Source organism: Aspergillus vadensis, assembly GCF_003184925.1.
Source record: "Aspergillus vadensis CBS 113365 unplaced genomic scaffold BO88scaffold_10, whole genome shotgun sequence".
Lineage (NCBI taxonomy): Eukaryota > Fungi > Ascomycota > Eurotiomycetes > Eurotiales > Aspergillaceae > Aspergillus > Aspergillus vadensis.
Genome location: NW_020292048.1, coordinates 120,614 through 132,605, shown reverse-complemented (window position 1 = coordinate 132,605; position 11,992 = coordinate 120,614). Strand labels below are relative to the sequence as shown.

The following is an 11,992-nucleotide window of genomic DNA, read 5'->3' as shown; positions in this document are numbered from 1 at the left end:
TTTCTCTCGGAATACAGCATCCCTTGTCAATGTACATGACAGGGGTATATGAGAGCATTTTACATACAAGATTTTCTTGTTAATCCCCACTTTAATATCATTCTCCCAGTGGTCAAGCCCTGGACCCTGGTCAACTGTGAGTCAGATGCGGTCCTAAGGGTCCTCAAACATCAGTGAATTTATCACGTTCTTAATGCTCTGATTTTCGTGTTGTATCTATTGTTTCAATCGTCCCCATCATTCATCCTTTGTACCCCATTATCGATTGTTCTTCCACCATGGCTTATACACAGAGCACCATCAGAGAAGATAGGGGTCACGATCAGGACTCAATAGAGCTTGTGACGGTGATGGAACCTTCCCCAGATACTGCGGTTTGTGAGACCGAAAACAGCACCGATGATGCGGACCCAGAGCCATCGACTGCTCGCCTAGTATTGGTTCTGTTAGGTCTTTGGGTAAGCAGTTTCTGTACACGCCGTGATGAACAAAAGATCTACCTACTGATTCTGAACCTCGTGTCATCAGGTTGGGGTCTTGCTCAGTGCGTTAGGTAAGTACAAAATCTTCTTTTTCGCGCAACTTGCTGGCGAACAAGCAATTTCTGACAAAGGATAGACTCAACCATGCTTGCCACAATTATTGAGGATATATGTGATGAATACGATGCTTTTCCATCGTATTCCTGGGTCGCTACCACATACCCCATAGGTCTCTCCATCTCGCAGCCATTCAGCGGACAACTGACCAACCCGTTGGGTCGACGATATGGCCTTGTACTTTGTCTCTCGGTCTTAGCCGTAGGACAGCTTTTATGCGGACTGGCGCCCCGTTTGTCAGTCTTCTTGCTAGGACGGATCATTCAGGGTCTTGGTGCAGGCTGCATCGGCACCATCACTGCTTTTGTCGAAACCGATCTCGTGTCCATGAGAAAACGGGCGCTGATTGAAGGCATTGGCAACATTACCTATGGTGTTACATTGGCCCTGGGTGGCGTCTACGGGGGTGGCGTCGCCAACGCCATTGGGTGGAAGTGGGCATTCCGTATCCAAGTGCCCTTCATCATTCTTGACATCGCGATGGTGGCGTTCTATCTCAACATCCCTCAGGGTAAAAGCCGTCCTATCAGACGCCCAGTTGACTACGTCGGCATGGTCGCTCTTCTTGTCGTCATTATCCTCTTCCAATTCGGCATGAACGCTGGTGGTTCGGTCTTTGCCTGGAACAGCGCAGCAGTGCTGACCACCTTGATCCTTGCCGCGGTAGGATTCCTGGCATTTCTCTTCTGGGAATTTTATAAAGCCGAGAACCCTCATATCCCAGTTCGAGCCCTACTACAACGTACTGTGGCCGCATCGCAACTGAGCTCATTCTTTTCCAACTTCGGCAACACTAGCATCATGTACTACGTGCCCGTGTACTTGGAGGTTCTTGGTCACTCCCCAGGCGAGAGTGGCTTGCGATTTATTCCCCTGGCTCTCTGCTTTGCTCTTGGATCTTTCGCCGCTGGGTTATTCGTCAAGGTCACAGCCAAGTACTACTACATCAATTTTCCCGTCCAAGCCTGCTCCGTCCTGGGCGCTGTCATGCTCTGTACTATGACCCAGACGACACCTTCTTGGGCCCCTTTCCTTTATCTCGGCATTTACGGTGCCGGGTCCGGCGGGGCGTACGTGACCAGACTCATGGGTCTCCTCACTTCGGCCGATAAGCAACACCTCGCCGTGGTACAATCCTGTTCCTTCACTGTCCGCAATACTGGCACCACCATCGGCCAGACCATCTCGGCTGCTATCTTTCAAAATTTGTCAGTTAATGCCCTCCGATCTCTCTTTCGAGGCCAGCCTGGTCTAGCTTATTGGATCTCGCACAACTACAATCGGCTCGACCTGCTGAGTGGTTTGGAGAAGCAGACTGCAATCTTCATCTATCTCCGTGCCGCGCGTGGAGTGTTCTTCCTTTCTATGTCGGTTCTGGTTGCCGCTGCGGTGTCGACCTTTGTTATGCAAAATAATGAGCTGGTTGATAGTCCGAGGGAGATGCAGAGAGCTGAGGAGAAGGGAGAATTGAAGGGGTTGAAGAAGGCGAAAGATGAAGAAGCGCCGAACTGATTTGTGACCAGCAGGTGGCTTGGATATATAATACAGCCACCCGATGTAAAGTGGCTCCTACTGGATCCATTGCTTGTTTTCATATTCCCCGAGTACGAAGCTCTCCGATCGGTCCACTTGGTTTTCTGGAGTGGTGGCTATCATCCCTGGCTATCTCGTTACGAAATTACTGCTTACTGTATACTAGGCACCAATAAATATATATTAGTAGTACTAGTTGTGGACAAAAACGCCATGTTATCATTGGTTGCTAAACAGGCTGCACATGAACAAGAAGATAGTAATAACAATATAATTTACGGGAAAAACAATACATACAATGCTCAGAGTGTGATATTTCCACCGCTGATGAGTTCCAAGCCTGCATCAAGTGGAAGGTTATGGCCAGATCAGGTGTTCTAAGTTGCAGTCTTCATATAGCATAAAATGTGAGGTATTCCTCATTCAAGGCAAGATGGCCGAGTTGGTCCAAGGCGTCAGGTTAAGGTCCACCTTAATACCCAGCTTCACAGCTTCCTGATCATCGTAAGATGGCGTGGGTTCGAATCCCACTCTTGTCATTCCTTTTTTGCGCCTCCGCATATGAGGCGTTGCAGAGTTTCCGCCTGTCCGCATTAGAAGAAAGATGATTCAAATCCAACAACAACTTTTAATTTATATATTCTATCCTTTGTTTTTTCCTTGTTTCTCTTTTGATTATCTACCACTATCATGCTTTTGAATTATGCTCATCTTAATCTTCCCTTTTCATCCTATCTCTTTGTGTTCCCAACCCAGCTAATATAACCAAAACCCAATATCCTCATCCCCCGAGACAACAAACATGTACGGAGTACACACAACCTTGCCGGGCATGCTTCTACTCCTGGTCTATGCACATGCTGAAAGCTGGCCCCAATATCAGAAGTCTAACATCAGCACGCACCAGCGACGAGCTACCTGTCTCTTTTTGCAACAACCACTTCATGACGACATGGATCTCACCAATCATTTAACTCCACCACCACACCCCAAAACAGCAAAAGAAGTTTTATAACATTGTATCAATCATGATCCGTATCTAGCACCCACTACCACTCGGTCCTATCCCCGAACAAACTTGAATTAGCCCCATCAACATCCCATAACATCATCACCAACATCTTTCTAACATAATTAACAAATAACACACCCCGCAGATAGTCATTTCTCCGCCTTAGGCGGATACTCCTTTCCATCGCGCACCACCTTCGGCGAACAAGTGCAGCGCTCACTCTCCGGAACCGAGTCCAGAACGGAGGGGATATGCGCGCCGCAGCCCCACCAGGTGGCTTTGTCTGAATGCATTCATTGATTAGTATCTTGATATTGTGACGATATTCGGTTATAGGCCAGGTGTAACATACTGCAGTTCGAGCAGTTGACTTTCATGCACATTTTGAGAGGTATTCTTGGTCTTGTCCCTGAAAAGTATGAGGGGTTGCGGGGGTAAATGGAAGTCGATGGAAGGAGATAAACTCAAGATAGAGGCGGATTTATAGCTCCTCAGTCCCTTGCTTAGTCATGGCGAATCGCCGACCGGAGTGATCCCCGAGAAACCCGACCGGTCTCTTGCGGGGAAGTTGAGGTGCGTGGGGGTTTAATGATGCAAGTTTGGTGTTGGGGATGGAGTATAGGTGAAGATGGCATCAAAAAGGTATGTATATAGGGCTAAGTGGAGGTAGTGTGATGGTGGAGGGACCTTGGGGGAATTGGTGTCATACTAGTAGTTATTAATTACAGAGAGGACTCTCGCTTTGTGCTTTGCTTTAGACATGATGAGCGTAAATTCAGTATTCTACTGGGTACTCGTTATGAACAAGAGCATCAAAAAGGCACTGTCATAGATCGTCATCTCTCATGAATCGGTCGTCCATCTATAACTTTCCCATCCTCTCGGCAGGAGCACAGCACGTGGCTGCTGGCTCTGGGTGCAACGTCGACTTGTTGAACGACTGCGTCGAAGGCGGCACATCCAATGCAGGATTCTTGGTGAAGAATCCATCGGGCTTCAGCATGACGCTGACGCGCTCGACGGGCATGACGGGGAAGTCTTCAATGCGGGGGTTATGCGTCAGGCCGAAGGCTGTCAGGTGTTAGTTCTAGCCCTGCTGCCGACCGGCAATACACAATAGTAGAAGGATCACTTACTATGCCACAATACAATGTCTTCGTTCTCGACAGGATCTTTTCGCTGCACCCACTTCTCAAGCCCTTCGCTCTCCCGGCTCTGATTGGTGAATTCACCCGCCGCATACAGCTCGTCGTCACGGTACTTCGTAATCCAGATGGGTTTGGTCGCAAAGCCGGCACGCTTGGCGCCATACGACTTCGGGCTCGAGAGAAGCATCTGACTGGGCGAGGTCTGAAGCTTGTATGCTATGGGCTTGTAGGTGATAGGGTTAATGTGGGAGTCATTGCGGATTTTGAACACGCGGTGACGGCTGATGTCGGTGTTTGCTGTGCCGCTGGTACGGAGCACTGTCTGCTCGGTCGTGTATCCCACCAGGTAGGGGTTGTTTTCATCCTCCGGCAGTGGCACGCTATCTTCGTAGTAGACAGTGTTGTTGAATCCGTCCAAGGCGGGGTCCATCCGGAAAGAGAACATGTGCTGGTGGAAAGGCGCCATGACGCCAGGGCCGACGTTGGTGCCCCAGGGAACAGTGGTACCGGGCTTCTCGTTGTCGAAGGGTACGGTAGAGAGGATGCCGGTGGCTCTGACCTCGAGCTCAATGTTAGCGGCTTGGTCGAAGATAAAGGCGAAGATGTATTCGTAGTTTGCGACGGTGCAGATCATCTGCACTACTAGTTGGCGGTTACGGACAACCGTGGCGGCGTTATTGCGGTAGTTGGTATGTTTGTGCTGCAGACCGTTGTCTTGCTCATGAAGGCAGATGACATTTTTCAGCAAAACGGGGTTTCCCTTTGAATCAGCCCGGTAGCCATCAAAGTACTTGATGTGGCCTAGACAGTCGCAGCCTAGAGATAGTTGGTTTGCTGTGACACCGAAGCCTACATCTCCCACATCGAATGCCTGCTTGCGGTGATAGGGTGCACGAGGGTCTGTAGCGCAAGATCAGTATGAGGCTGGTTGCTGCGGGCGGTTAGAAATGAAGAACTATAGCTCTGGACTTACCACCGTACGGTACAGTCATCTCCGACATGGACAATCTGTAGAAGACATTCCGCTTATCATACGTGAGATTGTAGATAACGAGACCCTCGCGGCTATTGAAACCAACGCGGAATCTCCACTTCTGCCACGAGACCACATTTCCGTCGACATTGAATGATGGGCCCTGAGGCTGTTGGACGATATAAGGCTTGAGGTCAGTGCGCAAGGGTTCCTGCAGCAGGTCATGCGCATATTGGATGGTCTCAACCGGCTTCCAGGGCTGCGTTTCGGTGGTTTGCATATCAACTCCACCTGGCAGGTAGTCCATACGGACCAGCTCACGCTTGTGAACGTCGAAGACAGGGGAGAACTTGCAAGGTACAGAGTAGTGGTTGTTCTCGGGATGGTCTGTGGCAACAATGTACATGTAGCACTGGAACAAGCGACGCGTCTCATTGGGATCATCAGTGCCATAGATCCAAGGGTCATTGCAGACGGTAACACCTGGAGGCAGCTTCAATTTGGCCACCTCGGCCTGCACGGCGGGGTGAGAGAGACAGAGTTGCTCGACCTCTCCTAGTTCGTCCGGATCACCAGGTCCCTGTTGTGGTCAGAGACATTACGAGGTAACGTAGATAAAGGCCATGAGTCATACCTGAACATGCTTGGGCAGTTCCTTGGCCGAGATTATTGATCGGGTGTCGGCATTCAACAATGCTTTGCAGAAGGCCATGGTGTCCATGCGGTGAAAAAGAACCAGCAGCAACCGAGTGGGCTTTGCGGGCAGGGGCTTGCCCAGCCGTTCTGCTTCTATAAACGGAACCACTTCACTCTTGATGGGTTCCTGGATATCAATCTTCTTGTACCGTAGAGGGACCCCGGGGAAGGCGGCCGCCAGAATCTTGGTGGCCAGGACGATTTCCGCCGGGGTGATAGAGTCGAAAGGGTGTGGTGAGACTGCCATGGTGTCTATATCTGGGGATCTGCCAAATATTCGAGACACTGCTGAAGTTGAAGGGAGGAACGAGAGACAGCAGAAGCTAGCTGCTATATAACTTTTTCCTCCCCGCCCAGATTGCCCAGATTACCCCGATTGGAGACACAGGCGGAGTTGCCATATCTTCCCTTTTGGGAATGTATTGGCCTCCGCTTCGTCAAAGGGGCTTCTGATTGGCCCGCACGACCGACCCGGCGTATCTTTTACTGTAGAGGGACTAGCCCAGGCGCCTTATCGGAGCCTTGCTTATCTCAGCCAATCACCAATCAGAACCTGGATAGTCTTGGCGGTGAGGAGAAGAGACTTTCTTATGTAATTGATATTTATGCAGGGCCTCATACATTTTGTGCTGTTGAATGGTCATGATCAGTCTATTATGACACCATGAAAGCCGTCACCCCAAGCACCAAGCATGCCGTGACTCCTGTCACTACCCCTGCCCCAATTCGATCCGACGTGGTAATCGGGCGCAGTTCACTGGGATCTCGGGACGAATCTGACGTTTGTGTCCCTGCGGCGCTGTTCCCCTGGCTGGATCCTCCCGTGGTATGAGTGAGCGGACCAGGGTTGGCCTGCAGGAGATTGGCCTGGACCACCTCTAAGGCGGCCATTTGCTGTCCCACGCCCACTGTGCCATCATAGATTCCCGTAGTCCATTGCATCCCACAGTATGTCTCCGTCTTACCTCCCACACACTGGGCTGCTGCTGCCTTGGCTGTCGGTTGCAGGCGTGCCATAATGGTTTCGTAGGTGAAGGGAGCCAGTCGGGCAGTGTCGGCCATCCATCGCACCAGATAGGCTTTGAACGAGAATTGGTCTGTTTGGCAGGTCCCCACGGTTTCGCATGCGGCCTCGTAAAGCACGTTCTTGGAGCTCTCGTTCGTGGAGAGGAAGGTGTTCTGCGCTTGGAGAAGGCCGTTGACTCGTTCGCGCCACTTCTCGTCACCGTTGGTCTGCAGTTTTGTCAGTTGTATGCGCTGTGCAGCAAGCAGGTCTCCAACTCACGTAGTTCCACATGTGTGCTGCCCCTAGCAGGAATACCCCGTTGTTATAAGTCCACTCAATATGATTCAGGTCGGTGCAGTTGTTCTCCTCGCTCGTCCCGTCGAACACATGATACTCGGGTCCAACCAGTCCTACGTCTGTCACCCAATCCCAGACCTTATTGGCCCAGTCCGCGTACGTAGCGTTGCCCGTATATCGTGCGAGTCGAGCCGCCATGTTGAAGAAACACCCGTTCGAGATGGAATTTCGGTACGTGTAACCGCTGTTGAACGTGTAGATCTGCCATTTCAATCCCCCTCCGCACTTCTGCGTATTCCATCGCTGCGCTTGTTCATTGAAAACGGCCTGCGCGAGAGCCAACCACGACGGTTGATCGGCTGGCGGATTGGGGAAGTTTCGCTCGGCGGCACGCAGGGCAGCAAATGCCCAGAACGCTTGGTCATCGTTTCCCTCCGTGCGCGTCTGGTTGGCGGGCATGAAGTCTCGGTTGGGACCGACCTGGTGGAGGATGGCTTGCGCGGTCAGTTCGTTATATGTGGTGTCTCCGGTGTAGGCCCAGTAATTGACCAGGGTGCCAAAGAAGGCCCCCGCCTCCCACCAGTAGTATGGATCTGGAAGGTTTCCGGGAACATCGCCGGTGTTGTTGCCTGTATAGAAGCTGACTAGGTCCCAGGCGAGGTCGCTTGCGACGCTCTTGATGCTGTCTAGTTGACACCAAAGAATTAATTAGCCTCCGACAAAGGTTCAACATCTGGTTAAGATCCTTGAAACTCACCAGCATTCTGGAGATCGAGGTCGATCGCCAGGACCTGGAAGCAAGGGAGAGACCAAACAACACAGATGAGGAGTGACCGCCAAAGGCGAAGTTGTGGAATGTGCATCATCACACGGTACCCATCAAGCTGTTTGCAAAACGCGTGAACGGACAAGAAGATTAAGAATAAAGATTCAGGAAGAGAGAAAGGAAAGAAAAAAACAAGAGGAGAGGCGTGATGAAGTGAATTCGAAACATTATGCTAAGGCTGGCTGTGGAATAACACGAAACGGCATATGCAAGGGCCTTCTGCGGGCCGTAGCAGGGACCTCATTATTGACAGTGAATGGATGCCACTTTTGGAAACTCGAAGGTAGAAAGAACCAGTGCGTGGCCAGACTCTACTAATAATGTATCATAATTCGCGTTCCAATGCTATGGCAAAATTATACAAGGGCCCCAAAATATCTCCGGTCCATAGCAGTGGTTGGCGCGAATATCCTCCAGGCGTGATGTCTGCTATCCATGGAAAGAGTAGCACACAGCGAGCTGTTTTTAACCAAGCATCCGCGTTGCAGTAGTGGTAAGGGAAAGAGTGCCAGTTACTAATACTCAAGGTACTGATAACATCTGATAAATAATGATAAATAACATAATGGGGTGGATATAGACACATGGTAGAGAACCATGGCATTAACATTACAATCACATCCATGTCGTGACACATGGGACATGGCACCATCACAGGCATATATATAGAGATGAGAGACATTTATACTATCATCACCATCTAGAACCAAGAACATGGCTCGCTCCACCATAAGAGCATAACTCTCGTCTGCTGCCGAATACACCCCTTAAACAGGTGCAGCACACCCAAACGACGTAGCCACTGTACCACCAGGTCCGAACTCCTCAATCAAGCCGATAATAGCAGCCCACATTCCCATACCGGAGCACGCCAATCCACCGCAGAAGTAGAAGATACAGAAACAATTGACCACCCAGTGCTTCTTGAAACCACGAATGTATCGCTGCATGCCAGAATCATGGCGCGTTGTTACACCAGACGCAGGGTCATACCCTTCGCCCGGAAGTGCGGCGTCTTTCTGGCACCGAAATCCAACGTAGAGAACACCCGGGAGGGTGTAAGTGAAGTTGAGAATCAGGGCCGCGCCGACCATACTGGAGATTCCACTCAGGTTGGGAACGGCAGCGGCGATCACAAAGGCGATGATCCAGTAAATCGGGCCGAGGCCGTACCACAGCAAGCGGCCGCGTTTGGTGGAGATGTCGGGGCAGTTGAAAATTTCCATGAAGACTTGCTGGTAGACAGATTTCATGCCGATATTGAAGTAGAGGACTAAGCTGGTCAGCGGAGGTTTTTTTTTGTACACAATGAGAAACGATGAAGCGTACTGCAAGCGATAATAGTGGTCAAAAAGTAGACTATATTAACTGCCTCTTGTAGACCTTTGGGCTCGACAACGTTGTAGATGTTGGAGATGGAGTATTGACCGTAGAAGCTGTAGACCTGTGGTAACGTTAGCCAAATACCTGTTGTCAATAAACACCAGGTGGGGGATCTTACAAAAGCACCGAAGAAAATGTAGACCAAACAGATGAACAATTGGGCACACAGCAACCCCTTCCAAAAGTCCCACGGACGGCGCATCTCAGCCAGGAAGGAGATGAACAAAATAGCGCCACCATAACTGTCTGTCGCAGGGTCAACCGAGCTATTCTCAGACGCACAGAAGTTCAACTTCGATTACTCACAAACCATCTGGTCAACACCAGTGAATTGTCCCGAAAACCCAGTGGCCTGAATCTGGTACTGGTTGGGGGGAGGTCCCGCAAAGACCTTGACAGGCTCTATGGCTTTGATCAAGGACGACGACGTGACGGCACTGTAGTCGATTCCATACTTGCCACCAGCCGCGACCATGCTGTTCATCAATTAGCATATCCCGACCACTGTAAAATAACCTGGAGAAACTGACATCATGATGAAATCCGCGATGTTCAACCAGACGGCGGCGTTGGTCAGCCATCCGAGACGTTGCAAGGAACGAATGCTGCCACAGACCATGCCGATAACCATCATAATGATCATGCAAGCTACGAAACAAATACTCTCATTGGTCAGCTGTGCCAGAATTTGGCCGTTACCCAGAACCAGCACGGACACCGACATCAGCAGCTGCAGCGACTGTCCGATGTTAACGAAATGACGACTCCACGCTCCAAAAACACGATAGTAGGTGTCACCAAAGTTGATCAAGGGATAGCGCGTCGAGTCGAGCTCTAGAAACACCCTCCACAGAATCCAGCCACTGAAGCCGGCGAAGCAACCAAAAACAATGAACAAAGCCACGGCAGGACCGTATCCCACACTTGCAAAGACGAACCTAGATCACAGAGCCACCCGGTTAGAGAAGATGCGAGATGGTGGTTGGTTTCGACAGGTTGGAAATCACTCACGGTGCGTTTGCCCAGCCCAGCACGTCGGTGGTGATCAGATAGAAGATGGTACCCCAACCGGCTGTTCGGAGGGCGCGAGATGCATTTCTCCATTCCTCATCGCTAACAGCCAGAGACGAGTCCGAGGGAGTAGATGCGACCATGCCCTTTTCACCATCAATTTGTGGGCTATTCTGGGCACCTTTCTTCTCATGGTGGACACCCTTGGAAAAACGGTTCTGGATGACCTTGCCGACGGTCAGAGGCCCACGCTCCAGCACGTACTGGCGGTTCTCCTCCTCTTCCAGCTGACGCTCAATGTTGGCCCAGTACATGTACTCCTCGAGGGTGACGTTCGGATCTAACCGAGCTCGAGCACCATCGGCACGTGGAACCATCTTCAGGTGGGTTTCTTTATCCTGTCCGTATGCTGGGAGGACTCCCAGCACAGGAGGGATCTCCGCCGGCTCGATTTCGGTAGCCATGGTATAGCAAGGCGGACGACGAACACAATCGCCGGAAGAAAGACAAAGTAGAGGACGAACTTGAGGGGTGTGCAAAGATCTAGAACTGGGGGAGGTGGGATCGGCGGAGCTTAAGAAGGACCAAACAGCAAGCACGCGACGGGGCGAGTCTACAAAGTACTAGCTGGCAGTGGATGCCAGACCAGTCAAAGGGAGGCTGACGGGGAGATAACGCCCACAAGCTAATAGCTAAAGAAACGAATGGGATTGGGAGAAGCGGGATTAACAGGCGGAATCCGATGGATCACTTTGGGCTAGTATCTACATTATCGCCGTCAGTATGAGCTGATCCAGCACTGATAATCGATGCAATTTAATAAACGCCAGCGGCAGCGATGCTCGAGCGACGGTGGGCACCCATCCAGAAAGCCATTGACGGTCCATTGGAAAGTTAAACGGTCTGCATCCCCCACTCCGAGAAGGCCACCACCACTAGCCAGGAACTTGATTGGCACAACGAGGTCTTCTGGAGCATCTGTCGAAGGTCCGAAGGAGGGGTGGCGTCCTGAGTTAGCTGGTTGGGAGGGTAACACAGCAGATAACCGTGGGCTGCACGAACGGCTTGCCACGAACCAGGCGACTCCACCGTCGGCACGCTCGTTTGCTCGGAGAGTTGCAAGACTAGACCAGGGTCACAGGCTTGCTGCGGCTGGAGTCGGATGCCTATGAGCTTAGTGAAAAAACCTGATATGATGAGGGAAAAAAGTAAGAGGATGGTCATGAGTGTGATTTCCTGGCTGAAGCACGTTATCGCGCCCAATGAGACCTGACCATGATTATTGTCTGCAGGTCAATCATTGGATCGCAAAATTCGATCTGAAGCACCGTCTGATACACCGTAAGCCAATGTTGGCCTAGGGAAGAGCAGGTGGTGTGGGTGGTCGGTTGTGGATGCGCACATATCGGACCAAAAGCCAATTTCGTAACGGGCTGTGGGAAGATAAGGGCGACCCCCGGAGCCAGTGATCCGAATATCATTACCATAATCCATAAGTAATCCAATCA

At 51.0% G+C, this 11,992-nt stretch overlaps 6 protein-coding genes and 1 non-coding gene across 7 annotated transcripts; 2 read left to right on the top strand and 5 right to left on the bottom strand.

Annotated features, from left to right (window-relative positions):
• Window positions 1-87: 87 nt before the first annotated feature.
• On the top strand, window positions 88-2,295 carry BO88DRAFT_461699 (multidrug resistance protein fnx1). Its single transcript, XM_025711176.1, has 3 exons — window positions 88-458; window positions 529-548; window positions 614-2,295. The coding sequence occupies exons 1-3, from the start codon at window positions 279-281 to the stop codon at window positions 2,109-2,111; spliced, it is 1,698 nt and encodes a 565-aa protein (XP_025563211.1). The 5' UTR covers window positions 88-278; the 3' UTR covers window positions 2,112-2,295.
• Window positions 2,296-2,559: 264 nt separating this feature from the next.
• Window positions 2,560-2,671, top strand: BO88DRAFT_t146. The gene has a single exon. It is a non-coding gene; the product is annotated as a tRNA-Leu (tRNA).
• A 608-nt stretch (window positions 2,672-3,279) lies between these two features.
• BO88DRAFT_404482 (uncharacterized protein) lies at window positions 3,280-3,566 on the bottom strand. The gene is made up of 2 exons (XM_025706631.1): window positions 3,497-3,566; window positions 3,280-3,427 (listed from the first exon to the last, which is right to left on the bottom strand). The coding sequence occupies exons 1-2, from the start codon at window positions 3,525-3,527 to the stop codon at window positions 3,294-3,296; spliced, it is 165 nt and encodes a 54-aa protein (XP_025563210.1). The 5' UTR covers window positions 3,528-3,566; the 3' UTR covers window positions 3,280-3,293.
• A 335-nt stretch (window positions 3,567-3,901) lies between these two features.
• On the bottom strand, window positions 3,902-6,243 carry BO88DRAFT_404481 (copper amine oxidase). Its single transcript, XM_025706630.1, has 4 exons — window positions 5,900-6,243; window positions 5,266-5,845; window positions 4,281-5,192; window positions 3,902-4,215 (listed from the first exon to the last, which is right to left on the bottom strand). Exons 1-4 carry the CDS (start codon window positions 6,206-6,208, stop codon window positions 4,007-4,009), a joined length of 2,010 nt encoding a protein of 669 aa, XP_025563209.1. The 5' UTR covers window positions 6,209-6,243; the 3' UTR covers window positions 3,902-4,006.
• Window positions 6,244-6,615: 372 nt separating this feature from the next.
• On the bottom strand, window positions 6,616-8,223 carry BO88DRAFT_387459 (glycoside hydrolase family 76 protein; the record flags this gene model as incomplete). The annotated part of the gene is made up of 3 exons (XM_025704820.1): window positions 8,022-8,223; window positions 7,247-7,950; window positions 6,616-7,194 (listed from the first exon to the last, which is right to left on the bottom strand). The coding sequence occupies exons 1-3, from the start codon at window positions 8,128-8,130 to the stop codon at window positions 6,616-6,618; spliced, it is 1,392 nt and encodes a 463-aa protein (XP_025563208.1). The 5' UTR covers window positions 8,131-8,223.
• Window positions 8,224-8,857: 634 nt separating this feature from the next.
• BO88DRAFT_425103 (putative amino acid transporter) lies at window positions 8,858-10,948 on the bottom strand (the record flags this gene model as incomplete). Its single annotated transcript, XM_025708803.1, has 6 exons — window positions 8,858-9,363; window positions 9,420-9,534; window positions 9,592-9,719; window positions 9,780-9,949; window positions 10,004-10,411; window positions 10,485-10,948. The coding sequence occupies 6 exons, from the start codon at window positions 10,946-10,948 to the stop codon at window positions 8,858-8,860; spliced, it is 1,791 nt and encodes a 596-aa protein (XP_025563207.1).
• Window positions 10,949-11,339: 391 nt separating this feature from the next.
• BO88DRAFT_34289 (uncharacterized protein) lies at window positions 11,340-11,910 on the bottom strand. The gene has a single exon (XM_025703160.1). It carries the CDS (start codon window positions 11,706-11,708, stop codon window positions 11,379-11,381), a length of 330 nt encoding a protein of 109 aa, XP_025563206.1. The 5' UTR covers window positions 11,709-11,910; the 3' UTR covers window positions 11,340-11,378.
• Between the last annotated feature and the right edge of the window lie 82 nt (window positions 11,911-11,992).